This window comes from Sturnus vulgaris, chromosome 6 (assembly GCF_052056855.1).
Source record: "Sturnus vulgaris isolate bStuVul1 chromosome 6, bStuVul1.hap1, whole genome shotgun sequence".
Taxonomy (NCBI): Eukaryota; Metazoa; Chordata; class Aves; order Passeriformes; family Sturnidae; genus Sturnus; species Sturnus vulgaris.
Window position 1 is genome coordinate 22,255,662 of NC_142248.1, and position 27,155 is coordinate 22,282,816.

The window sequence follows — 27,155 nt, forward strand, 5'->3', positions numbered from 1 at the left end:
TAACACCTCTAATCCAAATAGTGCTTAATAGATATTCAAGTACTTTTACTACCAGGAATCCAGACCAGTCTGGATGTCTCGCACACTAACCTACAAGGGAAAACATTTATGCACGTCTTCCAAATTTTCACTGTATATTATGAATGAAATAGTGTACTTTAAGTCGAACGATTTTTTTTTTCTCCCTGCTTTCTCAAAACGCTTAAAATACGGCAGACACGACATCTCCTTACTCTATTGCCACAGCCGAGGAGACACCTGTTAACTTCTTTTTTTTTTTTTTTTTTTTTTTTTCTCCCCATTTCGGAGGCGAGGAGACAGGACTGCCGGCCGGGAGCGGCATCTGCTGCTCTGCAGGCAGCCCCCCCTGCAGCCCGCGGTGTCCGCCTCGCTCCGCGCCGCCCGGAGCGCACCGCGGGCCGCACGTGTGCGGCGGGCGGCCGTGCCCCCGGAGCGCGGCCGTGTCCCCAGCCCGGGCCGCCCCTCCTGTCGTGTCCCCAGCCCGGGCCGCCCCTCCTGTCGTGCCCCCGGACCCGGGCAGCCCCTCCCGCCCCAGACCCGGGCCGCCCGCGCCAAGTTACGCCGGCCCGGTTGCCTCCTGCGGGAAGAAATCCTTCGGCCCCCGGTGCGCGGAGGGCGCCCCGCAGCCAAACTTCCAGGTGTTTTGCTAACTTCTTCCCCTTGGCTCTGCCCTGCGGCTCGCACACACTCTTGGCCCCCAGCCTCCTCCCCTCCCCCCAGAAAAACTTTTGGAGTAGTCGCGGAAACATTTCGCGTGAATAAGTGCGGCCGACCTTCGGGGCTTGTCCCTGTACCCGAGGAAGCCCGCTGGATTTTCCCAGAGAGCAGGATCAGGCCCGGGCAGCTGTGCTTCCAAGGGAGCGGCAGAACAGCCACAAAGTTACCTTGGAGATGAAAAGCTTTTAGCGAATGAGTGATTTCTTCTGTAAGGGGCTAGCTCGGCTTCTCGCGGTGTCCTGGAAGGAACGCTTTAAGGTAGCGGGTTTTTTTCCCCCGCTCCTCTACTTCATGATTAGTTTCATAATCTCCAATAAAACCGCGTGAAGTGCTACACCCTTTGCCAACAAAGCGGGTCATCACTCTAAGTTCACATTTCCAGCATTACGCCTTCGTATCTCTCTCTAGCACCCCATGGCCACTCTTAGGATGTGCGGCCGCGTTCTCGGAGGTGGTTGGGGGATGCGCGGGTTTCCCCCGGCCCGGCCCGTTCGGGCTGGCTCCGGGCACACCCGCGCACGGCCCCGTGGGTCGCAGGGCCCCCGCATCCCCCGGCCCGCGGCTCCCACCCAAGCCCGTCCTCCACCGTGGAAGCCCACGGGTGACACGCTGCCCGTGCCCGGCGTGATCTCGCCGCGCTTCTGCGCCCGCGGAGTTGAAGAGCGAGTCCCTGCCTCCCTCTGCTCCTCTTCCCTGCTGGAGCCCAGACTCCAGAGGAAGAAAGTGTGCGAAACTGCAACTGAGTGGCGTTGTTGCGCCGGCAGCAGAGGCTGTGTCCCCTGCACGCAGAGCGGGAGCGGAGCTGGGAAAGCAGCTGGAAAATGCCCAGAAATACTTTCACAGCGGTCAAGCCTGGAGATCCCTGACACCCCTCCTTCCCTCCCCCGCCCCCGCCCCGCTAGCCCGATGGCCTGGCACCCCGCGTAGCCCGGCCCGCGGGCGCGGGGGTGTGTGTGCGAGTGTGCGAGAGAGTGCGTGTGCGTGCGTGTGTGTGTGTGAGTGTGTGTGTGTGCGTGTGCCGCACCTGCCGGGCGATGCCAGCGGCCGGGCTGCCCGCCGGGGCTGCGCCGCGGCTCGCTCTTCCCGCCGCCGCCGCCGGCCGCCGCCGCTGCCTGCGCTGGGCATGTCTCTGGGGCCGGCGGGGCCCCGGCTCCCTCCGCTCCTCGGCTTATGGACGGCGGCAGCGGCAGCAGCAGCGCTAGCAAGCAAGCGAGCAAGCAACCTGCACCAGGACTGCGCGGAGGAGTGGGAGCCCGCGATGCTTTGGCCTCAGTACTTTTCCTTAGCCTGTCTGGCTAACCGGGGCCATTGCTGCCGCCGCTGCTGCTGCTAGACACACAACACACACCAACATCAGGAGGGGGAAAAGTAAGGGAGAGAGGAGAAAAAAAAAAAAAAAAATCCCAGGAAGATGGCGCCCACCAAGCCAAGCTTTCAGCAGGATCCTTCCAGGCGAGAACGGTAACACTTTCTCTTTATTGAACCTGCAGCAGCAGCAGCAGCAGCAGCAGCCGCCGCAGCAGCGCCGGGCCGGGCCGAGCCGCCGGTGCCGGGGGCCGGGGCTGGCTGCCATGCCGGGGTGGGGGGACCTGCCGCCGGCACCCGCTGCTCGCACAGCCGGGCACCGTGAGTTCCTCCTAGTGCGCACGGCCAGCCGCACGCACACACTCACACGCTCACACACTCACACACAAACACACACACACACGCACACACACACGCACGCAGGCACACAGTCAGAACAAGCCGCGCAGCAGCGGCCCCGCTCCGGTGGCCGCACCGCCGCGGCTGCCGGAGCCGGTGCTTGGCGGGGCGCGTTGTGGAGCGGGCGTATGTGTGTGTGTGTGTATGTGTGTGTGTGATTGTGTGTGTGTGTGTGCGCGGGGGCGGGAGGCCCCCCCGGCGGCCCCGCCGCTCGGCGGCCCTGGGGCACCGCGCCAGGCCCGGCGTTCCGGGCGGAGGGGCCGGCCCCGCCGGTGCGGTTCAAGTGCGGCTAGGCCGGAGCGGGGGGGGCGCGCCGCCAGCTGCGCCCGCGGGGCTGCCCGGGCCGGCCCCCGCCCGCCCCGCCGCGCCGACCGCCGTGCCCGCGCCCCCCGGGGTGGGCAGAGCGGAGCCGGTGCGCGGGCGGGCGGGGAGGCGGTGCGCGGGGTCCGGGGAGGGACGCGGGGGGTGATCGCCCTACCCCCCCGCGCGGTTCCCGGCCCGCCGCCTGCCCCATGTACTTTTGTTGGGAGAGAGTGCTTGTGATTAATGTGCTCTGCTGGTGACACGAATTGCCCGTAGCGGATTTGTTCTAGTAAAGTGAATCTTTCTAGAAGTGACTGGTAGGAGACAAGAGTACAAGTTCATGTGATGTTACTTTGTGATTCTTACAAAAGTATTCAAAGCTCCGTTGCTGCACTGCTACGAGATATATGCCCAGAAGAAGAGCAGCCAGAGGGTTTGGGGTGGGCTCTTTCTTTCCCGCCCCCTTTAGTGTTACAAGTGAACTTGAGTGTGAGGGGTGAGTAAGGTTCCTGGCTAGTTGGAAAAATGGAAATTAACATTTAGATAGCCTTTAAAAGTAGCTGGATCATGTGTTACTCGGTTTATATTTCACAGCACAAATAAGTCTGCAAAATATTTAAACAAAAGTACTTTAGCCTTAATTTCATACTTGCATGTTTTAGAATGATCAGCATTTCAAGTACAACTTCCAAACCCCACAGATTTTGTCTAAGTAGCTGTGCCATTTTTCCTAAAAGCAAGCTGCGCGGTATTAAAAAACCCATACATCTCATATTCACCACTGAAGTGTTAGTGTGCTTGTCTTAGATCCATTAGTGTTAACTGTTGCACTTCGACAAGGCTTTATGGATATATAGCAAAATTAGGAGATACACGTAATGGGAAAACACTGCATCCTTAGATGTCAACGACTTAACTACAGATTTTCATTTTCAACTATAAACATTAAAAAAAAAAAATCTTCATTCCAGTGGCTGCAAAGGTGTTTGTACTGTGTTAATAACACTTAAAGCAGCAGGTTTTTCTCCTGCAGAGTTCTTTGTTGGAAAAACAATTCATATGAATAAGTCCTGTCCCCCCCGCAACAAACAATTCTGCTTCCTTCTTTCTGAGAATGTTACTATATTAGTGCTAAGTGTATTTGCCAGGATAGCTTCAGTAATCTCTCCAGCAGAAGCATATTTGTGTGCCATTTTGGGAATTTCTCTGAGATAGGAATCTTGAAGATAGAATTAATTTCTAGGGGAAACTTCATAGCCTGTGCATGAGTGCTTTCTTTATCACCTGTCTCCATTTGGCATTCGGAGAAGGTAAATCAAAGTGCACGATTTGTTATTCTGCTCCACTTGAGAGCTGAACTAAATAACACTTGGTCTGAAATTCTGATTGAAGTTGTAGGAGGATATACTGTATTTAATTTAATGCCCTTTAATAGCATCTTCTTGTTCAGCTCTGATGCTGTCATTTTAAAGGTTGGATCGGAGTAGTTTTTCCCTGTAGGGAGTGGGAGGTGTAATCATTTCAGGGGAAAAAGGTGGTCTAAATTCCTAGAACGCTAATAGCCACAAACTTGGCCTAGTGTCCAAGAAGTTGTTTTTTGCCCTTAGGTTTCACTTCGTTATCACTCTGTCCAGTGCTCTGGATAGTTTAGGAATAAGTATTGCATGTAGAAGTTGATGACACTTTTTGTAGCAAAAATAATAGTAGTCTGTTTATTCCTTAAAAGTTTTGGAGAAAATGGATCAATGCTTCAATAAACAGATACTGATGTACATTTTATTAAAAGTTGTGTAATGTGCTCATGAAGTCTTGTGTGTAACTATTTTAACAGTCTTCGTACACAACCTTTCATCTGTGTGAACCAAGATATTGGAAATACAGCAGCTCATCACTTACTGAAGGGATTTTGCTGTCTCTTAGCTATTACTTCAGTAAAATAGTTATCAAGATTAAGAATCCTCTAAATTAACTTTGTGTACATTGTTTTTTTAATATTCACTATGCAGGCATTTAGGTAGATGGTGTTGCATTTTTTCAAGCAAAAAATGCGCTTACAAAACAAATGTGAAAAATAGTAGGCTCTGAAGTAACCAGGCACTTGAATAGTTTTGAAACTTCTTTTATCTGTTTAGGTTCTTAAAAGGATACATGAAAAGTTACTCAATTACATTTGTTTGATTTTCTTTTAAACCGTGAGTGTTAGCAAATTTTACAGTTACAGCACAGTTTAGTTTTTTCAACTGTGTGGATATACACCCAAGAAACTGAAATAGACAGAAGTGTCATGCATATGATATGCCAGCATTGATTTGTATAGCATATCATAATATTAAACTGCTATTGGTTTAAAGCGAAAGAGAAAAAAACCTTTATTTTGGCACTTTTTCTAGAGCATGAGCTTAAACATAGCTGTGATAAATGATGATATGCATTGTCTAACACTTGCTTTTATATAAATAGCTCCAGAAGATTGCTTAAATGATAATCGAAAATATGAAATAGGGTGGCCTTCATATCACAAGGCCAAGGGTCTACAAATGGAAAAACTGAAATAATGAAATATTTCCAAGGCAACAGACTGTCAACAAGAACAGTAATGCATGGGCATATCATAGAGCTACCAGAGAGGATATTAGATCTTATAGCTCTAGAGCCAGGAGTTATAATGACCTTTATTAAATAGAGCCCTCCCACATTACAACAATCTTTCTGATTTCTGATTTATGGATTAGCAGTCATACTACTCTTCATAATTTGAAACATTCTCCCTCCATATTTGATTTGCTGCGTTTTTCTCCACTGGAATCATACATTATTTAGAGCTTACATGAGAGTATTGATCAACAAAACTTATAATAGGTGTTTTTGGAAACTAATGGGATTCTAAATAACAAGGTTTTTTTCTGCAGCACCATTTTTACATTCTTTACAGCACAACTGTTTTTTTTTTCTTACCAGCTATATCCAGTTAGCTTGTTTTCTAACAATTCGATGGCATTATATTCTAATACTGTACTATAAGTAAGTTACAAATAATTAGAGGATTTTGTTAACAGATTAATACAACACCCAGAGCCATAGGTATTTTTAAGAGAATATGATTGTCTGTACCCATCTCTTTTTATTAGCTTCTCACTTGAATTTCAGAGTCTAATATACTGGCAATTTCAAACCACATTTGTTTGAAACTTGGCACACAAGTTGCCAGCCCAGATGGGAATTTTACTGCAAGAATGATGTTAAACAGTTGTTGAAAATTGACATTCTAGGTGTTAGTTTCATCACCATGCTTCCTAAAAAATAAAGTGTTTACAATTTTTTTTGTTTCATAAAATGATTTTTATAACAATGCCCTCTTTATTGGGAAATGTATTCTAAGATAAGAATTTTGAATGATACTGATAATGAAAATGATCTGTTACCATTTTACTAACATTTTTGGAATGATTCTTCTCTCACCGAGGTCAGTAGAATGAAGCCATTTAACCAACGTGGCAGAAGTTCATTTGTTAGCAATTAAGTAACTGTTTACTGTTATGAAACCATTTCCTGAAATCTCATCTCATGTGAATAAACCTTACATTCATTTATTCTACCAGATCAATTTTATATTATTATCAGCAGTAGCTCTTGCAGGTGTAAAAGCACCTCATCTTGTGTTTTCAGCATAGTCATGTCAGCATAGTCATAGCATATTTTAAAATGAATCGAACAAACTTGTTCTGCAGGATGTCACCCTGGAAATTTGTTTGTATATTCTCAACATAAGATATTTTTAAGGTACATAGCAAAGACTGCATTTTCACCCCAGTCATTTGTTTCTTTGGTTTGTTTGCTTATGCTTAATGCTTGGCGTTTTTTTTTTTTTTAAGAAGCCATGAGAGGAAATGTTTTGAAAATACATTTCAAAAGAATTACGTTTGTTCAGAAGAGGGAATTTCTTTCTATGCAATATTTATAAGCCTACTGTATGTTATCTTTAACATACAAAATCCCATCAGTGGGAATGAGGTGTGCGAGTTTTTGTTTAATAGGACTTTGCATAATAAGGATAATTTGTAATAATATTGTATTTTGCTGCATAAGAAGATGTGCCCTAGTAAGAATATAATAATTGCTGCCATGTCTTATATGACTGGAGCATTGTTCTGTGACTAGCTCGAGCAGTGGTTTTGCAATACACGAAGTCCTAGTCAAATGAATAGGACCCTTGTGCCATTCATTTGGACAGGACTTTGAGTAGTACAAATATTCGTTAATTTTGTATGCCACAGAAGTATATTACACAGGACAAAGAAGGTACAGTAAGGGTAGGATAGTATTTGTTTCTCTAACTTGGCAGAACTGGACCCTGCCTTTGGGAGAATATTGAGTTCAAGTTGTACCTTAATCTTTAGAAAAGTCCCAAATGAAATTATGTACACAATTAAAGTATACTACAGAGAATCACAAGCAAGGATAAAAGTATTTTTAACATATAATTTAATAGATGTGAATTTTTTCTCAGAGAGATTGCAATGACAAATATACTTAGTGAGAGGAGGAGTAGTGAACTTTGCCTCTGTGTGTTATTGTAAAATGTGAAAGTCTTGAGACTGTCAAGTAAAAATTGAGTGATTCTCAAGGAGATCCTGATCTCAGCCTGCTGCATCTAGATACTGAGAGCTATGCCAGCCCTTCCCAGCACTCTACATGCAGGCGAGAGCCAGGCACATTAAAGAACAAGTGATATGTGAGAAAGAATTTGAAACGGATTACTGAAAGCAGAGTTTTGAAGATTTTCTTACAGGCTATTTTCCCAGCCTTACTTGTATGTTTCATTTTGGACTTTCACTCTTCTGACATGTTATGTCATTTGTCTCTTCTGGGGGACTTCTCATTGATGTCATCCAATGTCCGAAGAAGACTTTAGTATTAATACTGAGTATTTCTGTGGATATGCTTCTTTATTTGGCTTAGCATGCTTCGAAAGTTCTGAAAACGCTGTTCTACATGTTTTACTGATGAGATAGTTACACACAAAAGATTTTTGAGAACTAGCAGAAGTGGCAAGAGATGTCAATGTTAGCATTAGGAATAAAATTCCAGCCCCCATTTTGACTGTGTATTCAAAGATTACACTGCCTTCATTAGAGGGATTTACATTTCTTTTACAGGCAAAACCTCCACTGAAATAAAGTGCTTTCAGAGAATGGCTTGATTGCAATTTAAAATTAGCTGTTAGCTTGATATATAATAGAAGTTCAACACTTATGTTAAATAATTTAAGTGGAAAAGTACTGTTCCATTACCTGCAGGCATGTTAGGTTTACATATGTATATAGCGAACTTTGGGGATATAGTCTGAATAATATGCATGTACGTAATCTATGATAATGTCCCAGGGGCTTGGATTTTCTGAAGAGCCTATTGGATTTAGGCATTCAACACATACTGCATTTTAGTGAAATATAGGCACCTAAATCCTATAAGCTCCTTTTAAAATACTTGCCTGGGAATTTTGTCTCAGACAGATATTTAAAACAGGCTTCATTAGATATTGCATTGTTTTAAACTGAATTTTATTGTGTCATAAATAGTCCTTGAACAGTCATTTTGGATGAAATCCTAAAGGGTTACAGTTTTGCTGAAATTTAGGCACAGAACTGTATATTTATATGTCAGAATTTTATATTTACATATTAGAATGGGGGGTGGTGGATTTTCTTTTGCTCTTGCTAAAATGTCATTTTTGAAAGTCATGTGCAAATTCACATTTACAATCAGTTTACTTGCAACCTAGGCTTATATGAGTTAGGTGCCAAAGCTCTAATTCATTTAGCAAAAGTATGGTACACCAAATTTTAGAAGAATGTTTGTTAAAAAGTTGTTTTTTCTTAGAGATGACGGGAGGCAGAATTTGTTATTTTGTGGGAAAAAATGTAAGTGGGCAGTTTTCACAGGCCAAGGTTGAGGTCAGTAGAAAGAACTGAGTGACTGAATCTGTCCAGTGCTGGCAGCAGGATTAAAAAGGGAAAAAAGTATTAAAAAAAAAGAAAATAGCTGCCAGTGGTACTTATCCTTCAACCTTCACAGCTGAAAAAAAAGCAGCTGAGTTTATTTGTCTGACTATAGTTAGATGTAGGATTGGCATGTTTGCTTCACCTTTGCATAAATTGCTAGCAGTATGGACAGGAGGTTCTCGAAAAGAACTGCATTTTAAAAAAGAAACCTGTTTTCTCTTGCTAAGTAACAAATAGAAGATGAACATAAAAAGAGAAACAAATACTTTCAGCTAATTTATCTATTTATTCTTTCTGAGCTGCTGTTCAGTTTTACAACAAAACTTGCATTTCTTGAAAAATCAAAAATACAGTAATTTTTTCCATCGGCTGAATGAGCTAGATAAATGGTACTCAAGTAGTTGTTTGCAGAATCCAAGTAGTTTACTAAAGTATCTTAATTAATTGGATGTTCAGTTTAATAGTGAGGTTTCCTGTTTGTAGGCAGTGCTCTGTATCAAGAACATATATTTGATACATAAATGATACATATGGTTTCAGAAGGCCCATATTTATTCAAGATCTATTTTTACTAAACAACTGTTTCAGATTAACAAACAACAGGAAATAAATGGAGGTGACAGAAAATAGACTTCAGATGAGAAGCATGATAGAAAAGATACAGCTGATCCCAGATCTGTCAAACATATATGCTGTTTCTTATATCAATCACTCTACTTACACTCAAATTTCCAAACTAAGAGATGCTGTTTTCCCTTTTATTCCTTTTTTAATAGGAGGAAAATGCTTCTCTACAGAACTGTGATTTTGAAACTGATATTCCATGCTTTTTAAGGGTAGTATTTCAAATTTTTTGTATCACCTCCAAAAACCAGAACAGGAGACCACAGGATGTAGCAAGCATTGCAAATCTCCTTTACTTTCCCTCCAGATTATTTAACACACTGAATGTCTATCTTTAGGAGCAGCCAGTATTTAGATTATGGATTTAGAATTCCTTTAGGAGTGATTTTTTAAAAAAAAATTATTATGGTACTACTGCAAAAAAAAAATATTTAAGTTCTATTTATGACTTATTTATTTCGTATGGCAATTATCATATATTGCAATATTTGTTCAATTCAAATAAGAAAAAAACCCAAAGTGATTAAGAGAAAAAGTGTGTTTTAACTGACAGAGAATGGAAAGATACTTCGCCTGGAAAGCAAAATTAGAGTTCTTCAACATTTATTCTGCTTCTAACTAATAATGAGGAAAACTTTGAAGGATTTTCCACTGACTTATATACACGTAGACGCCAAAGTGCAGGCATATGTTGTATATTAGATAGATACAGAATATGTATTTGCTTGAAAGGAAATAATGCTAGTTGCTCATCTTCAGCAAGCTATGTCTTACTTTATCTAAAGTTAAATGTAAATACATGTACTGGAATGGAGATTTTCTTTCCCTCTAATGCTGTGATCGAAAAGTAGGCTCATCTTTTTTTCTTTTTCTTTTTCTTTTTTCTTTTCTTTTCTTTTTTTTTCTTCTCATTTTTATTGTTCTGTGTAAATGTAATTTGTTAATCCTGTGAAATTTGTCATAGATAAATTTGCTTGGATTATCTTGTCACCACCGTATCTGCATTCTTTTGTTCATTGCTTATTCATAATTTAACAGTCTGGCAGTGAGCCTTTTTGGGATGCTCACAAAAGATATATGACCTCTACCAGCTGCTACTATAACCTGCAGAATGCACAGCAAGACATTAGAAATGTGAGGATTCCTCTACTGATTAAAGTGCTCTTCATTTAAACAGTCTGTTCATAAGAATCTCAGGAATCTTTGTGGATAGCAGTTTTGATTCTTCTTTTCTCACAAAATTATTACTAACATTTTCTTCTCCTGAAGGGAAAGCTAACATTAACTCTTAAGATGGTAATGCTTAGCTCTCAGATGGACTAATGGAAATTAAATCCCTCATTATATATGCCTGTGTATACATAAGTGTGTATGTGGATTTACACGTTTTCATATACCTGTACCAGTCTCTACCTATGCATATATATATGTATATATATATATGTATTTCCTGCAGTTTTACAGTGGGAGAAATTAGTGCCCATGTGTGCTATTTTAAAACTAACTCATCTATTAGGATATTTTTCAGCACATATTATTATGTAGTATTAATTTACAGAAGAATTTTCCAATTTAACCCTGCTTTGGCCCTAGTATCTTACAGTCTCTATTGTGTAAATACTCAACGTTATACAGTACATGAAAGACATTAAATATAATGCTACTTGAAGTGTAACAACATTTTAGATTTTCATTATTCTCCTGACTCAGTTTAGCATATAAATTTTTCCCTTTTTCACTTCTTTTTTCTTCTTATCTGCAGATCAGCTTGTGAGTAATGGCTAGTTTTTACCTCCCCTTTGTGCTGGCACATGATTATAGTTCAAAATAATTCATTGCTAATCCATGCAGTATTGGTTCATCTCCATCACTTTGTTTTGTGATTAGAGCCTCGGGCCTGTAAGAACATCCTTCTGCACAGTTTTCTATCCTGATTTTCTTTCACTGCATCCCATTTTCAAGTAGTTCTATCATTACTGCTCACCTTACAATCCTATTTAATTTGAAAAAATGTATCAGTTAAAAGAAATTAATATTTTGTGGGGTTATTTTTCAAGGGTTTATGAAAAATATTTGTTTTCCACTGTAGTAAGTCTCCAGCAGTGATGTGTATAGGTCTTGGTTCATCTCAGCTGATGATGGAAATCTGACTTGAGTTTCTCATTTTTCCTTAGCAGTCTGAATTTCCTTTCTACTTATTTACATTAGGTGCCTCAAGAAGTCCAGAATCTTAAGAAGAAACACTGTTTCTTTTTTTTTGAAACAGACTACAATAGAATAGTAATTACTGTCTTGTCATTTTCAACACAACATTTCAAGCAGAGCTGGTGTAAAATGAAGCTGACAGAGGAACTTTTAAAATATATAGGGCGTGATCCTACTATGATCACTCTGGTTGAAGTTACTGTTTATTGGGTCAGATATGAACTGATGTGACTTTAGAACTGGGCTTATGATATTGTACCTTGATCAGATTTACATTGAATATTTCCAGATTTTGAAGAAAATCCATAATTTTATTTCACATCAAAAGATGCTAATTTTATGAGAAGGTCATCTAAAAGATTTTTCAAGACTTTGTTTTAGCATTGAGTAGTCCTGTGTTCCTTTTAATAATTACTTTCATCTCATTGTAGCCGTGTGTTTGAAAGTGTAGGTCAATAAGGATGATCGCATTCAGAATTTCATGATCTGTGTAGTGGAACAAATTGAAAGCAAAGCCTGTATCAATCACTGTGAAGGGAGGGTTAATTGTTACTGCTTCTCAAGCCTCTGGACAGATAAACCAGTAATGAAATACTTATTGCTCTGATATGTGAATGGTTAAGGATGAAACAATGGAAACAGAAGCAGTCTTCAAAGATAACAAAAAAACCACCAAAACAAAACAAAACAAAAAAAACCCCAAACAAACAAAACCTAAAAAAAAAAAACAAAAAAAAAAAGCAAAAAGGCAAAGATAAAGAATAATTTGGACTAAAGTAAGATACTGCATATGCTGTGTATTAACATTTTGAAAGTAATTTTGTTTTTTTTCATCTAATAGAGCCTTCTAGGAATGGTGTAAGACAGTAGGATGTATAAGGTATCTAAAGTAAAAATAAAACATTAATTTTACAGCTTTTATTATGCAAACAATTTAAAAGGTTTGACATGAAGCCTGGACCTTAGGTAAAAGTAGCATTTCTACATTAAATGTTTTCTTTTCTTTTCTCTGTTTTTAATTTGTGGTACCTTTAAGTGTTTATTTCTTTTCTTTCTTTAAAACACAGCTGTATTTACTAAATCAAGTATGTTTTGTTTTCATGTGATGTTGTTTTAAAGCATTTTGCCTACAGCCAAGCAGGACTCTAAAAGAGTGTTTAAAGAGAGAAGCAGTAAAATAAAAATTAGTGCAAAACCAAATTACGATACTACAGTAAATATTTAACTATTTCTAGATTCTGAACTTAACATTTTAAGCATCTGTTAGTTACTTATATGTTGAAATATATGCAAAAATATTTAGCCAAATTGAAGTCTTAGGCCCATGACAATCATCTCAACACAGTGGGTAGTTCTGAAAATTAATGAGAATGATAATACTGTAAAGACTGTTCCAGAGTTTGCCCAAATTCATTATCTAAGACTCTTGTTAAGAACATCTCAAAGAATTTTAACCAGGAAAATATATTAATGGTTCAAAAGCATTTTTCAAAATGGTGATTTATAAAAGTATAATGGAATTATATATGCAAGAGCTGTAGTTAGAAACACAAATAACACAGGAGCAGCACATTATGAAGGAACATTTTCCAATAGCTAGAGTACTTGGCTTTGATTTTGTCCATAGGTGTCAAGGTTTCCTTAACGATTTGTATTTTGAGATGAAGGAAATGAAAAAGTGTAGGCAACTTATAAAAAGGAAAAACTTTTGTCTCCTTGTTAGCTACTTAATGAGGCCTAGAGCTGCTTAAAAGCTAAGAAAAGTAATTAATAATTTTAGAACTAGTATAAACATCTTTTAGACAATCGAAAAGCACTTTCAGGAGGAAGGGTGATGAGACACATCTTTAGATTTCTCTTCAGAATGTTAAGAATTTCCTGTTGCCTGTTTCCTGATGGGATTGACGCAGCTGTGTATCATATGGAATGAAAGAGGAACTGAGTGCCTGACTTTGTTTTATTCAAGTCTTAAGAAAATGTATGTGTTGATTTTGGCTCTTTTTTCAACACTTCGCTGATATGAATGCTATACACAAAATTGTCCAAATGAGAGCTAATTATAATTAATTTATCTTTTTTCTAAGGGACAGAAAATATTAATAGATAAAGTATATCAGTAAGAATGGTGGTGGTTTTTATTTTATTTTTTATTTTATTTTCCTTTTTCTTTGCAATGAAAAAGAGAGCTTGGAAGATTACAGTTATTTCCATTTGTATTTTCAGAAGTGGTTGGTGTATAGAAGTATCTGTGAGTAATTGCATGTGCACATGTAATTGTTGGAAAACAAGTTAGTTTATAGAGTTTCTTATTAATTTTGACTGTTGTACAGTCTCATAGCCCATCTACAAAACATCTTTCATGGGAGATGTGAATGCAAAATAGAGAGGAATAGGAAGATAAAAAAAAATTAAGTAGTAATTTTGATCTAGCCTGTTCCACTTCATGGACCAATTATTTGAGGAGAATTCAGGGTGGGAAACTGTACTTGTTAATTTTTTTTAGTAATTTCCTTGTCTTTCAAGAGAAAGCTTAGCAGAAGATGGCAAATGTGGTTAAGTGGTCTGGGAATGGGTAACAAAAGGGGGTGCAGATCCATAGCAGTGGGGCCGCCCTTCCGCTTGTGTCCCTCTTCCTGGCAGAGCCTTGTAAAGCTGTGTGGTACTCCGGTCCAGTTGGAATTCATCATAGCTGATATATGATCTTCTCCTCAGAGGGCTGTGTAAGGCAAATTCAGATTGTAAATGAAAGCCCTGGGTGTTACAATGCCATGAGTAAAGCAGCTTCTTAGCATCCCACTGTGGCCCAGTGCTGCTGGAGCAGAAACGGGCACAGTGCAGAGCACATTGCAGGCATGGGCAGTAGTGCAGCTAAGGCATGCTGCAAGGCACAGCACAGGCACATGTCATACGTGGGCTGATGGCACTGGATTACTTCTGAGGCCATCTCTCCAAGCAAGATACGGACTTCTAAAGATCGCTTTAATCATTGTAAATTGCACTTTGAATCTTAAGCTTTGATTCTCTCAACCTGCCAGCCAGCTGTGAAAACAGTTGACCATGTCCCTGTTCTCCTTGGCGTGTGACTTCTTGGCAAATGTCATCTTTCTGCTGCTTTTGGATACTTTGATCACTTCTTCAGCACATCCTTTGGAGGATCTTTCTCATTCAGCTTTGTGTGGGAGTTCTGCAACATGTTGTCTCTCAACCGCCCCCTTTTTTCTCCCCTTCATCTTTGCATAATCTTGTGTGGAAAGACAAAAAAAGTATCATCTCTTTGCAGATGATTCATAGGCTTTTGGTATATCTATCTCAATGAAAATGTAGTCTTGTTTCTCTGTCATCTCCTTATTGCCTAGTTGAGATTCCCTTAGTCAAAACAGATCTCCTAGAGTTCTTTACAAGCCCTCCATCTACTTTTCAAGCTAACATTGCTGTATTGCCTTTTAGGAGAGGTCTGTAATTTGCCAGTCTCACTGATACAGACATCTTCCTAGTAGCATAGTAGTTAAAAAGGCAAATAGATTATTTGGTGTGAGTAGGAAAGAAATAGAAAAACAAACTGAAAACATGAATGCCAATCCATAAATCCAGTCTGTGAAATCTATCTGTGGTGTGTATTTTTGTTATCATTATTTCAAAAAGATACTGTAGTTTGAGATAAGGGCATAAAGGCTGATGAGATACATGGAAGGAGTTTTGTCAGAGGAGGAATTAAAGTAAAATACTTCCTCTTGGAAAAGAGATGCCTCAGGAAGGTAGTTCGGGAGTAAGTATTCATTAACTTTAATATTATGAGAACAAGGAAGCATTCTGTGTAATTCTCAGGAATCAGTTTTAAAACATTCAGCAGAAGTTGTGATTTTTTGTTTGTTCTCGTTTTTTTTTGTTTTCATGGCTTTTCTGTGTGCCCCCCTCCATCCTACCACGAAGCATGCAATTGAATTGCTCAGTGGAATTCCTTGCCAAAGGGTGTTTTAGAGGTCAGAACATGAACAGGCTCAAAAATGCATCAGGCATTACTCTATTGCATCTCTGAGGAGCTGTTAAGTGTGATAGTGATGATGCAACTCAGCTTCAAGAAGTTTTTACACATCTGACTGCTGGATACTGACATGGAATATCATGGAAAGGAATGCTCTTTCTCTGCTATACTGTCTTTTTTACTGACCTAGTGTAACTATGTTTTGTTCTATTCTGAAGTTCTTTGCATTCAGACTGCATCAAAGTCTTGCAGGCTTTTTCTGCCTAACATCCCTGCTGTATGCTTTCCTTCCTACTCTTCAGTTAAACACTCATCCTCACTACCATTGAGAAAGATTTTTTTCTCCAGTCTTATCTATCCAGAATAGTCTTACAGAGATCATTTGCAGAGTGACAGACTGTCACACTGGCCATGTCTTTTTATGTCCTCCCTGAAATCTCTTCTCTGGTGCATGAAATATTAGTATCATGCCCTAAGTTTCAAGTCCTTCTTCACCCAGCTCTATCATACTGTTTCTCTCTGTCAAGGTTTTCCTTCAAGTTGTAACTTCAGCCCTGCTGCCCATTTACAATTTTGTGAACATGCATTTTTTGAATACCTTATGCTTAGACTAGGATTCCTTTGTAACATCACCTTTGGATTCATCTCTTTTCCCAAGCTGTTCCTTACCTGAAATATCTACAAAAGCTAGTTCTAACTAGATATGATTTATTGTGATACTAGCTGCTGTTGTCTTACTGCTTCTAAATATTTTCCTATCTCTTATTTTATACTTGCCCTCTAGAATTTTGGGGTCTTCGGGCAGGGTTTTTGTCCGGTGGTACTTGGCTACATAGTGGATGTGTTAGTATTACTGTTTCTGCTGTTAATATGAGTATTTTATCAGGTTGATCTGAGATGCTGAGTTCCTGTAAGAGGAAGTGATGTCTTTTAAATGTGTGAAGGTGTGAAAAGCTTTTATGAAGTTCAGAGGAGATGGAACAAATTAATGACAGAGTAATCCGCTGAATGTTACTAAATACATTGATTTGAGGAAATGCCTGCACTGAAAATGATTGGATGGAGATTTTGGGTGTGCATTATATATGCTGTCACTTTTTTTATGCTGCCCCTTGGAGCTACTTTTGAGGATTGTTGGAGATGTGGTACAGGAATCACTGGTCTGACCCAGTACTCCTGTTCTCACATTATTATGTAGAATGTTTCTGGAAGCTGTAGCAAGTCTCCTTGGTGATTCTCTCACCTAGAAAATTATTGAAGAAAACAGTCTAAGTTAAATAGTTTTGGATACTATCATTTTCAGTGCATTTCATGAATGGATATGAGATTTCTCACAGATCAATTACCCTGCTTTATAATGTGTTTTTATCTCGTGTTGATATGATTAAGGAAGACCTTATTTGGACTGTATGGACAAAGCATTATACCATACAATGCTTAGGGAAAAAAAAAGAGTGCCTGTTTTGAAGAGTTCATAGTTTTAATTGCTGTTTATTCTTCATTTGTTGGAAAGAGTTTCCTGTAACACAGTTCATTTTACACTCCTATTTGAAATTTTATTTTTTTTTCTGATCAAGCAAAGTGCATGTTAAACAGATTGAATTCAGCAAAATTAAATGCTTGGATATTATTTTTGCTTGGTGAAACCCCAACAGCATAAAATTAATTGCGGTGCTGACTTGAACACTGAGCAATGAACGTGTGTGAACTTCAGTGTGTATTATACTTTTAGACCTGGATGCAGGCTATTTTATACATGATAAAAGTAAACAAAATCAACCAGCAGTGATATGGGCCTTAGTTTAAAGGGCATGTAATCAAAATATTTACTGATAACTTTTGTCAAAGGTATGCAATATTCGACCCATACAATTTCTGTACATAATTTTTTGAGAAAGAACTGATTTGTAGTAACTGTTTTCATAACTATCTAAGTTTGCACATTAGCAGAGATAAGTTACCATGTGTGTGAGTTAATTAATTGTATGCTGAAGTATTTGAAGTCATGTATTTCAGTTATATCAATGTAGACTACTAGAAAGGTTTCAGATTTACCTAGGTAGCTGCAGGTATACAATTTGGTCTTCCTTGAGTTCTAGCTTGAAATAATTCCTCATGTTCATTTGTTTAAGGAAAGGGAGGTGAATTGTGGAATGCTGTGCATCAGGAGGTTGGTATCCATAGCTAATTGTTCAGTAGTGGTCTGATAACCAGGTCTTTAATCAGGAGGAGAGATTTGGAGGGTTCCAGGAGTGAGAATTGAAAGTTGGGTGGCCACAATTCCTGTCACCTTGAGATGGAAAATGGTAATGGTATTTTAGAAAATCGTTATGTAAAGTAGACTTTTGTGGAAGATAAATAGAGCTCAGGAGCCTACATGAATGTGTTGGAAAGAGAATGAAAGAAAACTGGATTTCATCCACAGCAAATTTGGAAGTGCAGGAAAGAGTTTGATTTCTTTTCGGGTTAGAACATCTATCACCAGTCTTGACCAGGGCCTGATTTTACTGTATGATGTCACGAGAGGCTTAGGCTATAACTTGCTTCAAATCACAAAAGAGCTGAGGTTGGCAGGAACCTCTGGAGATCATCTAGTCCAGCCCCCACTGCTGAGCAGGGTCATCTAGATCAGGTCTCCTAGTTTGTGTCTAATTAGGTTTTGAATATCTCTATAGATGAAGATTCTACAACTTGTAGAATCAGCTGACCAACTTGTAGTGTTTGACCACCTCAAGGCAAAAGAGGTTTTCCTAATATTCAATTGGAGTTGCCTGTGTTCCAGCTTAGGTCTTCATCTCTTGTCCTAAAACTGTACACGTCTGCAAAGGGTTTGGCTCCATCTTCTTTTTAGCATCCCACTAGATAGCTGTAGACAGAAATGTCTTTATTTCACCTCCAGTGCTTATGGATGAACAAACCTTGTTCTCTCAGCCTCTTGTAGTACATTATGTAATGCAGTCCTCTTTGTGTCTTGGTGTCTTTCTGCAGGGCCTTGCTCCAATATGTCCCTGTATTTCTTGTCCTGGAGAATCCAAAACTGGACTGGGCACTCCTGTTGCAATGTCACAGGTGTTGATAAGAGAGGGGCACCTACTACATAATTCTAGTTAATTCAGCTCAGCATGCCACTGGCCTTTGCTGCAGGGCTGCACACTAGTGAGGCCCAGCACAGTCCTGAGATGGATATTTTGTGTGGAGTAGACCAGCCCTGAAATTTTAGAGCTGTCTAATAGGAAACACTGATATTTGCATGTTAGTGCACTATAGTGAATGCAAACTTTGCAACAATAATGTAAAGACTGGGTCAGTAACAACAGGTCATTTTGAGTGGCAGAATAACCCTGATTAAAAGATACATCACAGAAGATGGTCAGTCTTCAACTGTGATGAAGTTTGTTATATGTGATATTAAATATTGTATAATTGAGTATACTGAGTTTAAGGGATAGAAATCCACCTGCAATGAAACAGAGTCTAGAAAAGAAAGATTAAATCAGAGTATTTTAAAATGTTGGGTATCATAATAGATATATTATGATTATAATAGAGATCATAATAAATAATCATAAAATTATGGCTGTAGCACAATCCATATCAGTTATTTTCTTGAGGGAAAATCACGGGAAGGTACTAATCAGAAGTCTTTTTTAATATCCAAAATTATGCAAAACTGTTCTGGGAACTGTGGAATTTTGTTTGTTCTCTACTACTCAACCTTGTGGACAGGATTATCAGAAAGGGAAGCATGCTGCAGACATTCTTTAGCATCAATGGTTCATGCTGAATTCAGTGTCTGCATATTTTTTTAAATGCTTATAAGCTGTGTCTTGGGCATCAAGAGGGCTCCTGTCACTTGGGACTTTTTTGTGGTTACAACAAGTATCTTCCTGAGTATTCTGGAAGAAACCAAGGAAGTCAGTTCTATATTGCAGGTGGTAGGTAATTTCAAATAAGTGAGAATTTTTCAGAGGTCCAGTGACACCAAATCTTTGAAAAGAAATCCACTGGAAATGGGAAGAAAGGTTTGTTTCTACATAAGAAATGGGTGCACGAGAAAATTACAAATAACTTTTAAAAACTCATGAAAGTTGAGCTAGTAACATTTGGTTAGCTCTGTCTGATGTGTTTCTAAGAGACACGAGGTGCATCAGGAGTTGAAGAAACAGGATTAAATATTAAAATTTCCCTTAATTGTGCAGAAATGTTTTGCATCAAATTGGCCATATAGAAATGCACAAAATAAAGTCAAGTATATAGATCATTTTTAACAACTGCTCCGGACATTAAAAAGAGCTCCTGTGATCATTCAGCACTTCAAAGCCTGGTTTGAAATAATTTGAAATAATAGGCATCCACATGACGCTGTTGTATGTCATGTTGATGCCTATTATTTCCTGGAAACAGAATTATTACAGGAAAGAATTTCTTGTTTTGTGGGAGCATCAAGCTGCTGGCGAAATGCCTACTGTTCAAATGGGCAGCACACAGACTTAAAAATTATTTTTTGAGGAGGGCATTTTGTTTTTGAAGTGAATCATAAAGGATTACACTGGGTGCAGAACATGTAAGACCACTACCCTTATAATTAGGTGCTCTTTTACTCTGCAGTCAGATGATTTCACTGTTTGGCATAAAACATGTTAAAAGGCTTTCATGTCTGATGCTTGCTTCTGTCCTTACATTTGAAACACTGTGCTTGTTTGTGGGATGCCAGAGGGCTGAAAAGAAATGAAGAAATTCTCTGGGAAAGCTGACCCTGGTACTTAAGGAAATATCTTCATGTTCACTGAGGAATTGTGGAACAGAGGGTCTCAGATAGAATCTCTTGGGCGAAAAGTTACCTTCTAAGTAAAAGTATTGTGGAGTCTTACATAGCTGCTGAGAGCTGCACAGCTTTTACTGGAAAGACCAGAGAAGAAGTACTGAAAATTTATCACTGTAACCTGATGGCTGGATTGAGGGTAGAAAAGGTCATCTGATCTATTCAGCAGGAAGAAAGGAATGTTAGTCGGCAGGGGCAGCATTTTTCTGGAAATCTCTTTATTTTCTGTTTGGAAGTATTTGGGGCTGTAGGTGGTGTGGACACTTCTTTCTTCTCTTGATCCCACAGGCCGAAATGTCAAGGTATCATGATGAAGGTGTATCTGGCTGTGCAGTGAGAGCACACCTGCCTTGCAGGTCCAAGCCCAGAGCTGTCTGCCTATCCTTTTGTGAAAAGATGGGGCTCTCCCTTTCCTTAAAGAACCCAGGAGGTGGGCAAGGATGACGTTGTATGTCCATTGAATGGTTTGGTGAACTGGATTGCTGTCCCAATACTCTTAAGCTCTTTTAGTGAAGGTGAAGGTGGAGGCAAGATCAGATTTTCAGTGCTTTGTCACAGAAGTATTCATTTGTAGAAAAAGCAGGAGCAAGGATTTGTAAAGTGCTGTGTGTTTCTCCATGAAAGCAGGCGGATGGAAGAAGGAGGGGAAGGCTGAGCAGGCATTACTGGAGGCAGCAGAGCAGGACAGAGTGGGAACAGGGGAGAGACCAGGCTTGAGCATGCACTGCTGTCCGGTGCTTTAGGGGTCAAACTTTCACTTTGAAAGGTGAAACATACTGTAATCAAAGTCTGAAATAAGCACCTTTAAAGAGAAAAGCAAATTGATATGCTTTCTTGGTTTTTATGACTTGATGCTTTTTGTGTTTTCCATGAGTTTTAAATTAGAGGGTGAAGCCTGAACTCTCTTATAGGTGAGCATTACAGCCCCAGCTCCTTTATGGTAAAGAGATGTCATTGTGGTATGCAACATGCAGCTACTTTTATTTAATTTGTAGAATTATTTCACAACAGAGTGAACTAAAATCATCATTCACCTCTGTAGGTACATACTCTGGACAGCTATTTTAAACTGATTTCCTTAGTTGAGTACTAGTGATGGCTTGTTAAACTGAGGCCCAATGGAATAGGTACTTAAAAAAAATCTTGGTGTGGATTGAGAGAACTGTGGGGATGTTTATAAGATTTAAAAGATGTGGAAGTAATTGAGGTGCTGAAAACTTTGTTCAAGAAACAATAGATTCATCATTAAAATAGCACTACATAAACTGCTTTAAAAAGTGCTAATAGGATATTTAAAAGTGTGTCTTGTAATAATACCTGAAATGTACCTCTCTTAATGAGGTTGTTTTAAGATCACATATTGACTGACATGTTTTTAGCAGTGATTGTTATTATGTCAAACTTGAATTTTTTTGCCCCTGGAGAGCACATAAAAACTTTTTCTAGCAAACTCCTTATTGGTGTAAAGTAATGGATTCCAACAGATTAAATTTGAGAATTTAATCAAGAGAAAATCTCATTTTTGCATAAGACCAGCAGCATTAAAACCACAGAATTTTGAGGTTTTATCTCTATGGTCAGGTTCACTAAAAAAAGTAATTGTCAATATACATTTCTCTACATCAGATTTTTTTTAAGATAATGTAATCAGCTGCTTTGCTGACACAATATTTATTTGAATTCTTATTGAGTTATGAATTTATTTGTCCATAGAGATAGAAAAACAACTAATCAGAATAATATAGAGCTAACTTTTCCTAAAATATTCCTACTTGTGTAAAACCGAGTTAGAAATATAATGATAAAAATAAATTAATAAAAATAATTCACTGGCATCCTTTTTACAATTAAAGGTGATGAAATTTATGAAGCAGGCTTAAGTTCTGCATTTTCAAAAATATGGGTATAATATATGTAAACAAATCCTGTCAATTATTTTATGCTTACTATGAAGTTTTTAATTTCTCAAGTAACTTGCCAGACAGATGCATGTTTTCACATATTCAGGTTTTCTGGTTGAGGCTAAATAAGGCAGATAAATAAGTATCTATATCTTCTATGTGCAAAATATACATATATAAATAAAGGCACTTCTTCTGTAAGAGATCCAGGTATTAACAAGGAAAAAGAAAAGTAGTAGTTGTAGTTAAGTCCATCAGAAATAATTGCCTTCCCAGGATGCACAAAGCTTCTCTTAGAGGCTGTGATTCTGTGAGTGGGGAAGTGGTGTGTGGCAGAATGTGCTGTAATGAAGTTGTCAGTGTTTACACTTTTCTTATTGGAAGGGTGTTCATTACTGCTCCAGTGATGAATTTACTACTGCACAATGTAAAATAATTTGGCAGATGTATTTTATTTAGGTAAATGAATATAAATCAGCCCTACACTTTTTGTAAGAACTTATCTGTGCAGCAGAAATATACTAAAGCTTTTTAAACCTTTCAGTGGAAAATATTAGTTTACAGATTAGGAAAAAAAGCTTCAAGATGTCTGTTGATGGACAAAATTTTGCCTATGCAGAAGTAGAGATTACTGAAGGTAACTGAGTTATTTGAACTGGTTAAGAGAGTGGAAATAATTAAATAGATAAAACAAAAAAAAAGAGGTTAATTATTCTAGAAATTGAAATTAACTCCTGGAATACTTGAATTTCTTATCTGTAACATTATCTAAAAAAAAAATTCTAATGACAGTTCTTATATAGATAAGGTCAAATACATTGTCAAAGGAGTTTATATATATTCACAAAAATAACTGGAGTAGGAAGGCTAATTTGTCAGATATACTGAGAATTCTTAGAAACTAAGGGGTTTGAATGAAAATCTGGATGACTCTTAATCTTGCACATAGATCAAAATCCAAGCCTATCCAGAGAGATTTCATTTGATCCACTGATATTAAAATGTTGAAGTGAGAGGGAGTATCTAATGTTCTTCCATTTAAAGTGGATTTAGTTGCAACAACAATGTCCAAATGATTGAAATTTGCATTTTCCAGGCTTTAGGGTCATACTGGGAATATCAGTGTGGATTAGACGTGATGACTCTTTTCTCTAATAGAAACTAATCAGAAAAAAAAAGGTGTAAACTGTGAGTAATTTCTTGCCATTACTTATATCCAAACAGTTCCACTGGTGTTAATGAAGTTGCAGAGCATAATTGAAAAGAGAAATTGGTCCTCTGCTATTGAAATTTAATATATATGCTGAAAATGTTTTTGAGGAAAAATAAATGAGTTCTACCAATAATTCAAGTAAAAGATGGGATTTGCTTAGCTTTAGGTTAAAATCTTGATGGGGTAAACACTTTTTTGCTTCAAAGTTTTGTGATTATTTGATTAATACATTGGAGTTGATTTTCACTTTATCAGTGAGATGCCCCCAAGAAGTAGTGAAATTGAAAAAAATTGATTAATTTCTGCTTATAATTAAACACATAGAAATTAAAAAAGAATAGTATTGATATTTTATTTTATTTTAATGCAGGACTCCTTGGAGACAAAATTAATTGAAAGGAGAAAGAGAAGCAAGCCCTTAAGGCTGGATAATGTACTGCTTTCAATTTCACTTGCTAGTATAAACAAAGCAGATGCTGAAGTTGCCCAAGAAATTGAAACTTGGGTTTGCAGATTTGTTTAAGTGAAATTTTTCTATAAGTCCTAGTAAAAGATATTAAAATTTCTAGCTTTAGAGAAAGGCTACTTTAAAGCAAACAAATAAACAATGTTCTGTATTGAACAATTATTTGAAATTGCAGGGTAATATTTTCAAAACAAGGTGGCTCAGAATCTTATATTTCACTTTCAGATATATTTTATTTGCAGAAATATTAATCTCATTGAAAAGCACAAAGATGTGTAGGTGCTTAAGGGCCTGTTTTGAAAAATGTGACTTTGGTTTCCCAATCACTACTATTTTTAAAAATTTTGCCCACTAGCAATTGTGACTGTGATTTTCATAGCAGAACATACCAGTATCACAGAACCTCTTCCAGTTTTTGGTAGAAGCTGGACTGGGTTCCTTATTTCTGCCAGAAAGAAATGTTTTTGAAAGAAATGGGTAAATTCTTTGAAGATGTGAAAACCCAATACCAAGCAGTAGATACTGAAAAGTGTCAGGATTTTACATGTGAACATTTAAAGCCTAATAAAAATAGATGAAATATGCAGATATTTTAGGCTGAATTTTAAAACGAATCCTGTATTATCATGTGTTTTTAGTTGCTATAACTTTCAAAATATACTGGTGATCTTCTAAGTGTATGCTAATGGAGCAAGAATGGTGATACACATTCTCTTCCTGTTATAACTGTGGCCCAGCCTTTCAAACCCTTGCATTCCTACTTTAGATTTAATAGTTAAGTAGAGGGATCTTACCCAATTAAATATTTTCAGAATCACTCATATATTTGATGAATGAGTGCTCATTGCCAACACACAGTATGCCAGAACATCAAGTTATCCAGAGAACAGAGCATCCATTTAAGATTTATTTAAAATTAAAATAAGCAAAACTAGAAAAAATATGAAACAGATACAGTATTACAAAATGTAGGGAAAAAGAGCCCTGGGATATAACTTTGTGTTAAATATTTTTCCTAATTTAGGGATTTTGTATTCTTCTGTTTGTCTTGTAATGGTGACCTGTTCTATCCTTACCGTTCAGAAGCAAGCAGGCAGAAGGCTTTATTTTAGATTTTTTTCTGTCCCCATCTAGCCTTTTCTTTCTATTATTTTAAGTGCATGGCACAAGTTTATTTCTGCTTGTGGCTAGGGAAGTTACTAAATGCCTCCTCAGAAAGCTGGCTGTCCTCCGAGCCAATTGAGACGTTCTGTTCTGCCAGCTCCTAGGGTCAGGGAATCGCTCTGCTGGCAGGAGCACCTGGCATTTGTCATGGAGGACATTCCCCTATTGTGTTCAGGCCATGCCATGATTGCTTTAAACACTTCAGATTAATGTGTCCCAAAAAAGGGAGGAAGAATCCCTGACAAGCAGTGCAGTATTAAGAAGGTATAGCTTTGTGAAGCCCTACCAAAGATTACTGAAGAGGTGGCTTTTCTCCTGTCGTGATAGGAGTAGAGTGATTGCATATTTCTATATTCCTAATTGAATTTCATTTTGTGATGTGCCTTGGAGCATCATTGCTGACCAATTCAGCCCTGTTTCAAAGCTCACAAAACAGAAAGACTCTCACTGATTTCAAGTGATTTTGAATCATTCTCTTATCTCTTATATCTCTTATCATTCTCTTATATCTTCTCTGTATAACTTTCATTAAAGCTCTGCTTAGTGGTAGTTTTAATGTGTCTAATATTATTAACTAGGCTTATAGAATAATAAAATTAATACATTTTACTTTGGTTTTTGTCTGATAAACGATCATAGTAGTCATTGTGCTTACTAGATAGTGTCTGTGAAATGACTCATTACTTCTCAGAAACTGAGAATTATTCCTGAAGTTTAGGTAAGCAAGATACTTTTCACATTTTAAACATAAGAAAAATTGTAAAAAAAAAGTGAACTATCAGATAGGCTAGAAAGTGTCTTTGTAGGTTTTTTCAAAACATAATTTGTCTAGGTTGTATGTTGCACTTCATTTTCAGAAGTCATGACTTTGGTTAGATTTTGAAAAATTTTTGAAAAGATATTAACTCACATTCTCTAAAGAGTTTTATTAAAAAAAATCATGAAGAGAGAAAGTTGAATTGTTTCAATCCTTAAGTACCCAGCTGATCTCTAGTTATTTATGTTTGGCCCATCCCATAATATCACCATTAATTTTTGTGAATTTCTCAACAGGTGTCCAGCATACTTCACAGGTTTAAATACCTCTTTTAGTGCTGTATCTTGGGTTCACACTCTTCTGTCAGTAAATTTTTCCCTATTTCTGTGAAGTGCAGACACACATTGCCATGGGCACTATGCACACAGCTAGAGAAGATTTTAATTATGAATCTCTTAGCAGTGAGGGTACATGAGGCATTATTGCTCAGCCATTACTGTCTCTGTCCCTTCATCATTCCTTTTGATTTGCACAAAAGATACAGGAATTCCCCAAACACCATTATATTCATTAAGCTCACTTTTATAATTTAATCTCTGTGGTGGGAAAGCTTGTGCTTATTTTTCTCTTGACAACAGTACATAGAGCCAGATTATTAGTTTGTGTCAAGTACTGTGGCTCCACTGGCTCCAGTGCTGTGCTGTCAATTTACACAAGCTGAGTATCCAGCTGAGTATGTGCAGTGCAGCTAGGAAATCCCATCAAAATTCATTCCAACTTTCCTCTTCTGCTTTTCCTATTCTTTTCTCTCTGTGTATGTTTTTATGCCTTAGATGCAAAAACATTCACTTACTGAAGGTACTAAAGCCAAAATTTTATATAATGTCTTGCTATTAGTCACCAAAATAAGTCAGTGCCAGTAAGATGTTCAGGTTCTCTTGGAAGCTTGCACTTACATTTAAAACATCCGATTTTTTTATCACTCGGGGCCTACTGCAGATGATATCAATAAAAGACTTTTCTCTGATTTTAATGACAGCTAGGTAACACTGCCATTTCTGCAATTCCAAATTGTAAATAGATACTGGAAGTCTGTTTTATTCACATTTATGAGTCTTAAAAACAGCATGGTATTTCTATTCCTGAAAATTGATAAATGCTTGATATGTAGTAAGATATAGAGTAAATTTTATCAATGCATAGTATGCCTCAAACCTGATGCTTTCCTTACTTTTTTTGTTTTTTTTGTAAACACCTATGGTACTCTTTGTAGT

The 27,155-nt window shown here is 38.4% G+C and overlaps 1 protein-coding gene across 4 annotated transcripts in view; it reads left to right on the forward strand.

Moving 5' to 3' along the window:
- NPAS3 (neuronal PAS domain protein 3) overlaps positions 1-27,155 on the forward strand; it is a 592,150-nt gene that overhangs the window by 2,386 nt on the left and 562,609 nt on the right. The window contains exon 1 of one of the 4 annotated variants that reach the window (XM_088167276.1): positions 1,938-2,199. The exons of 2 other annotated variants lie outside the window; for them this stretch is intronic. In XM_088167276.1, the coding sequence (XP_088023402.1) occupies positions 2,150-2,199 (50 nt within the window). In that variant the 5' untranslated portion in view covers positions 1,938-2,149. Of the gene's footprint in view, positions 1-1,937; positions 2,200-27,155 lie in introns of those variants that run through there. One more of the 4 variants, XM_014891073.2, reaches the window with a different exon arrangement.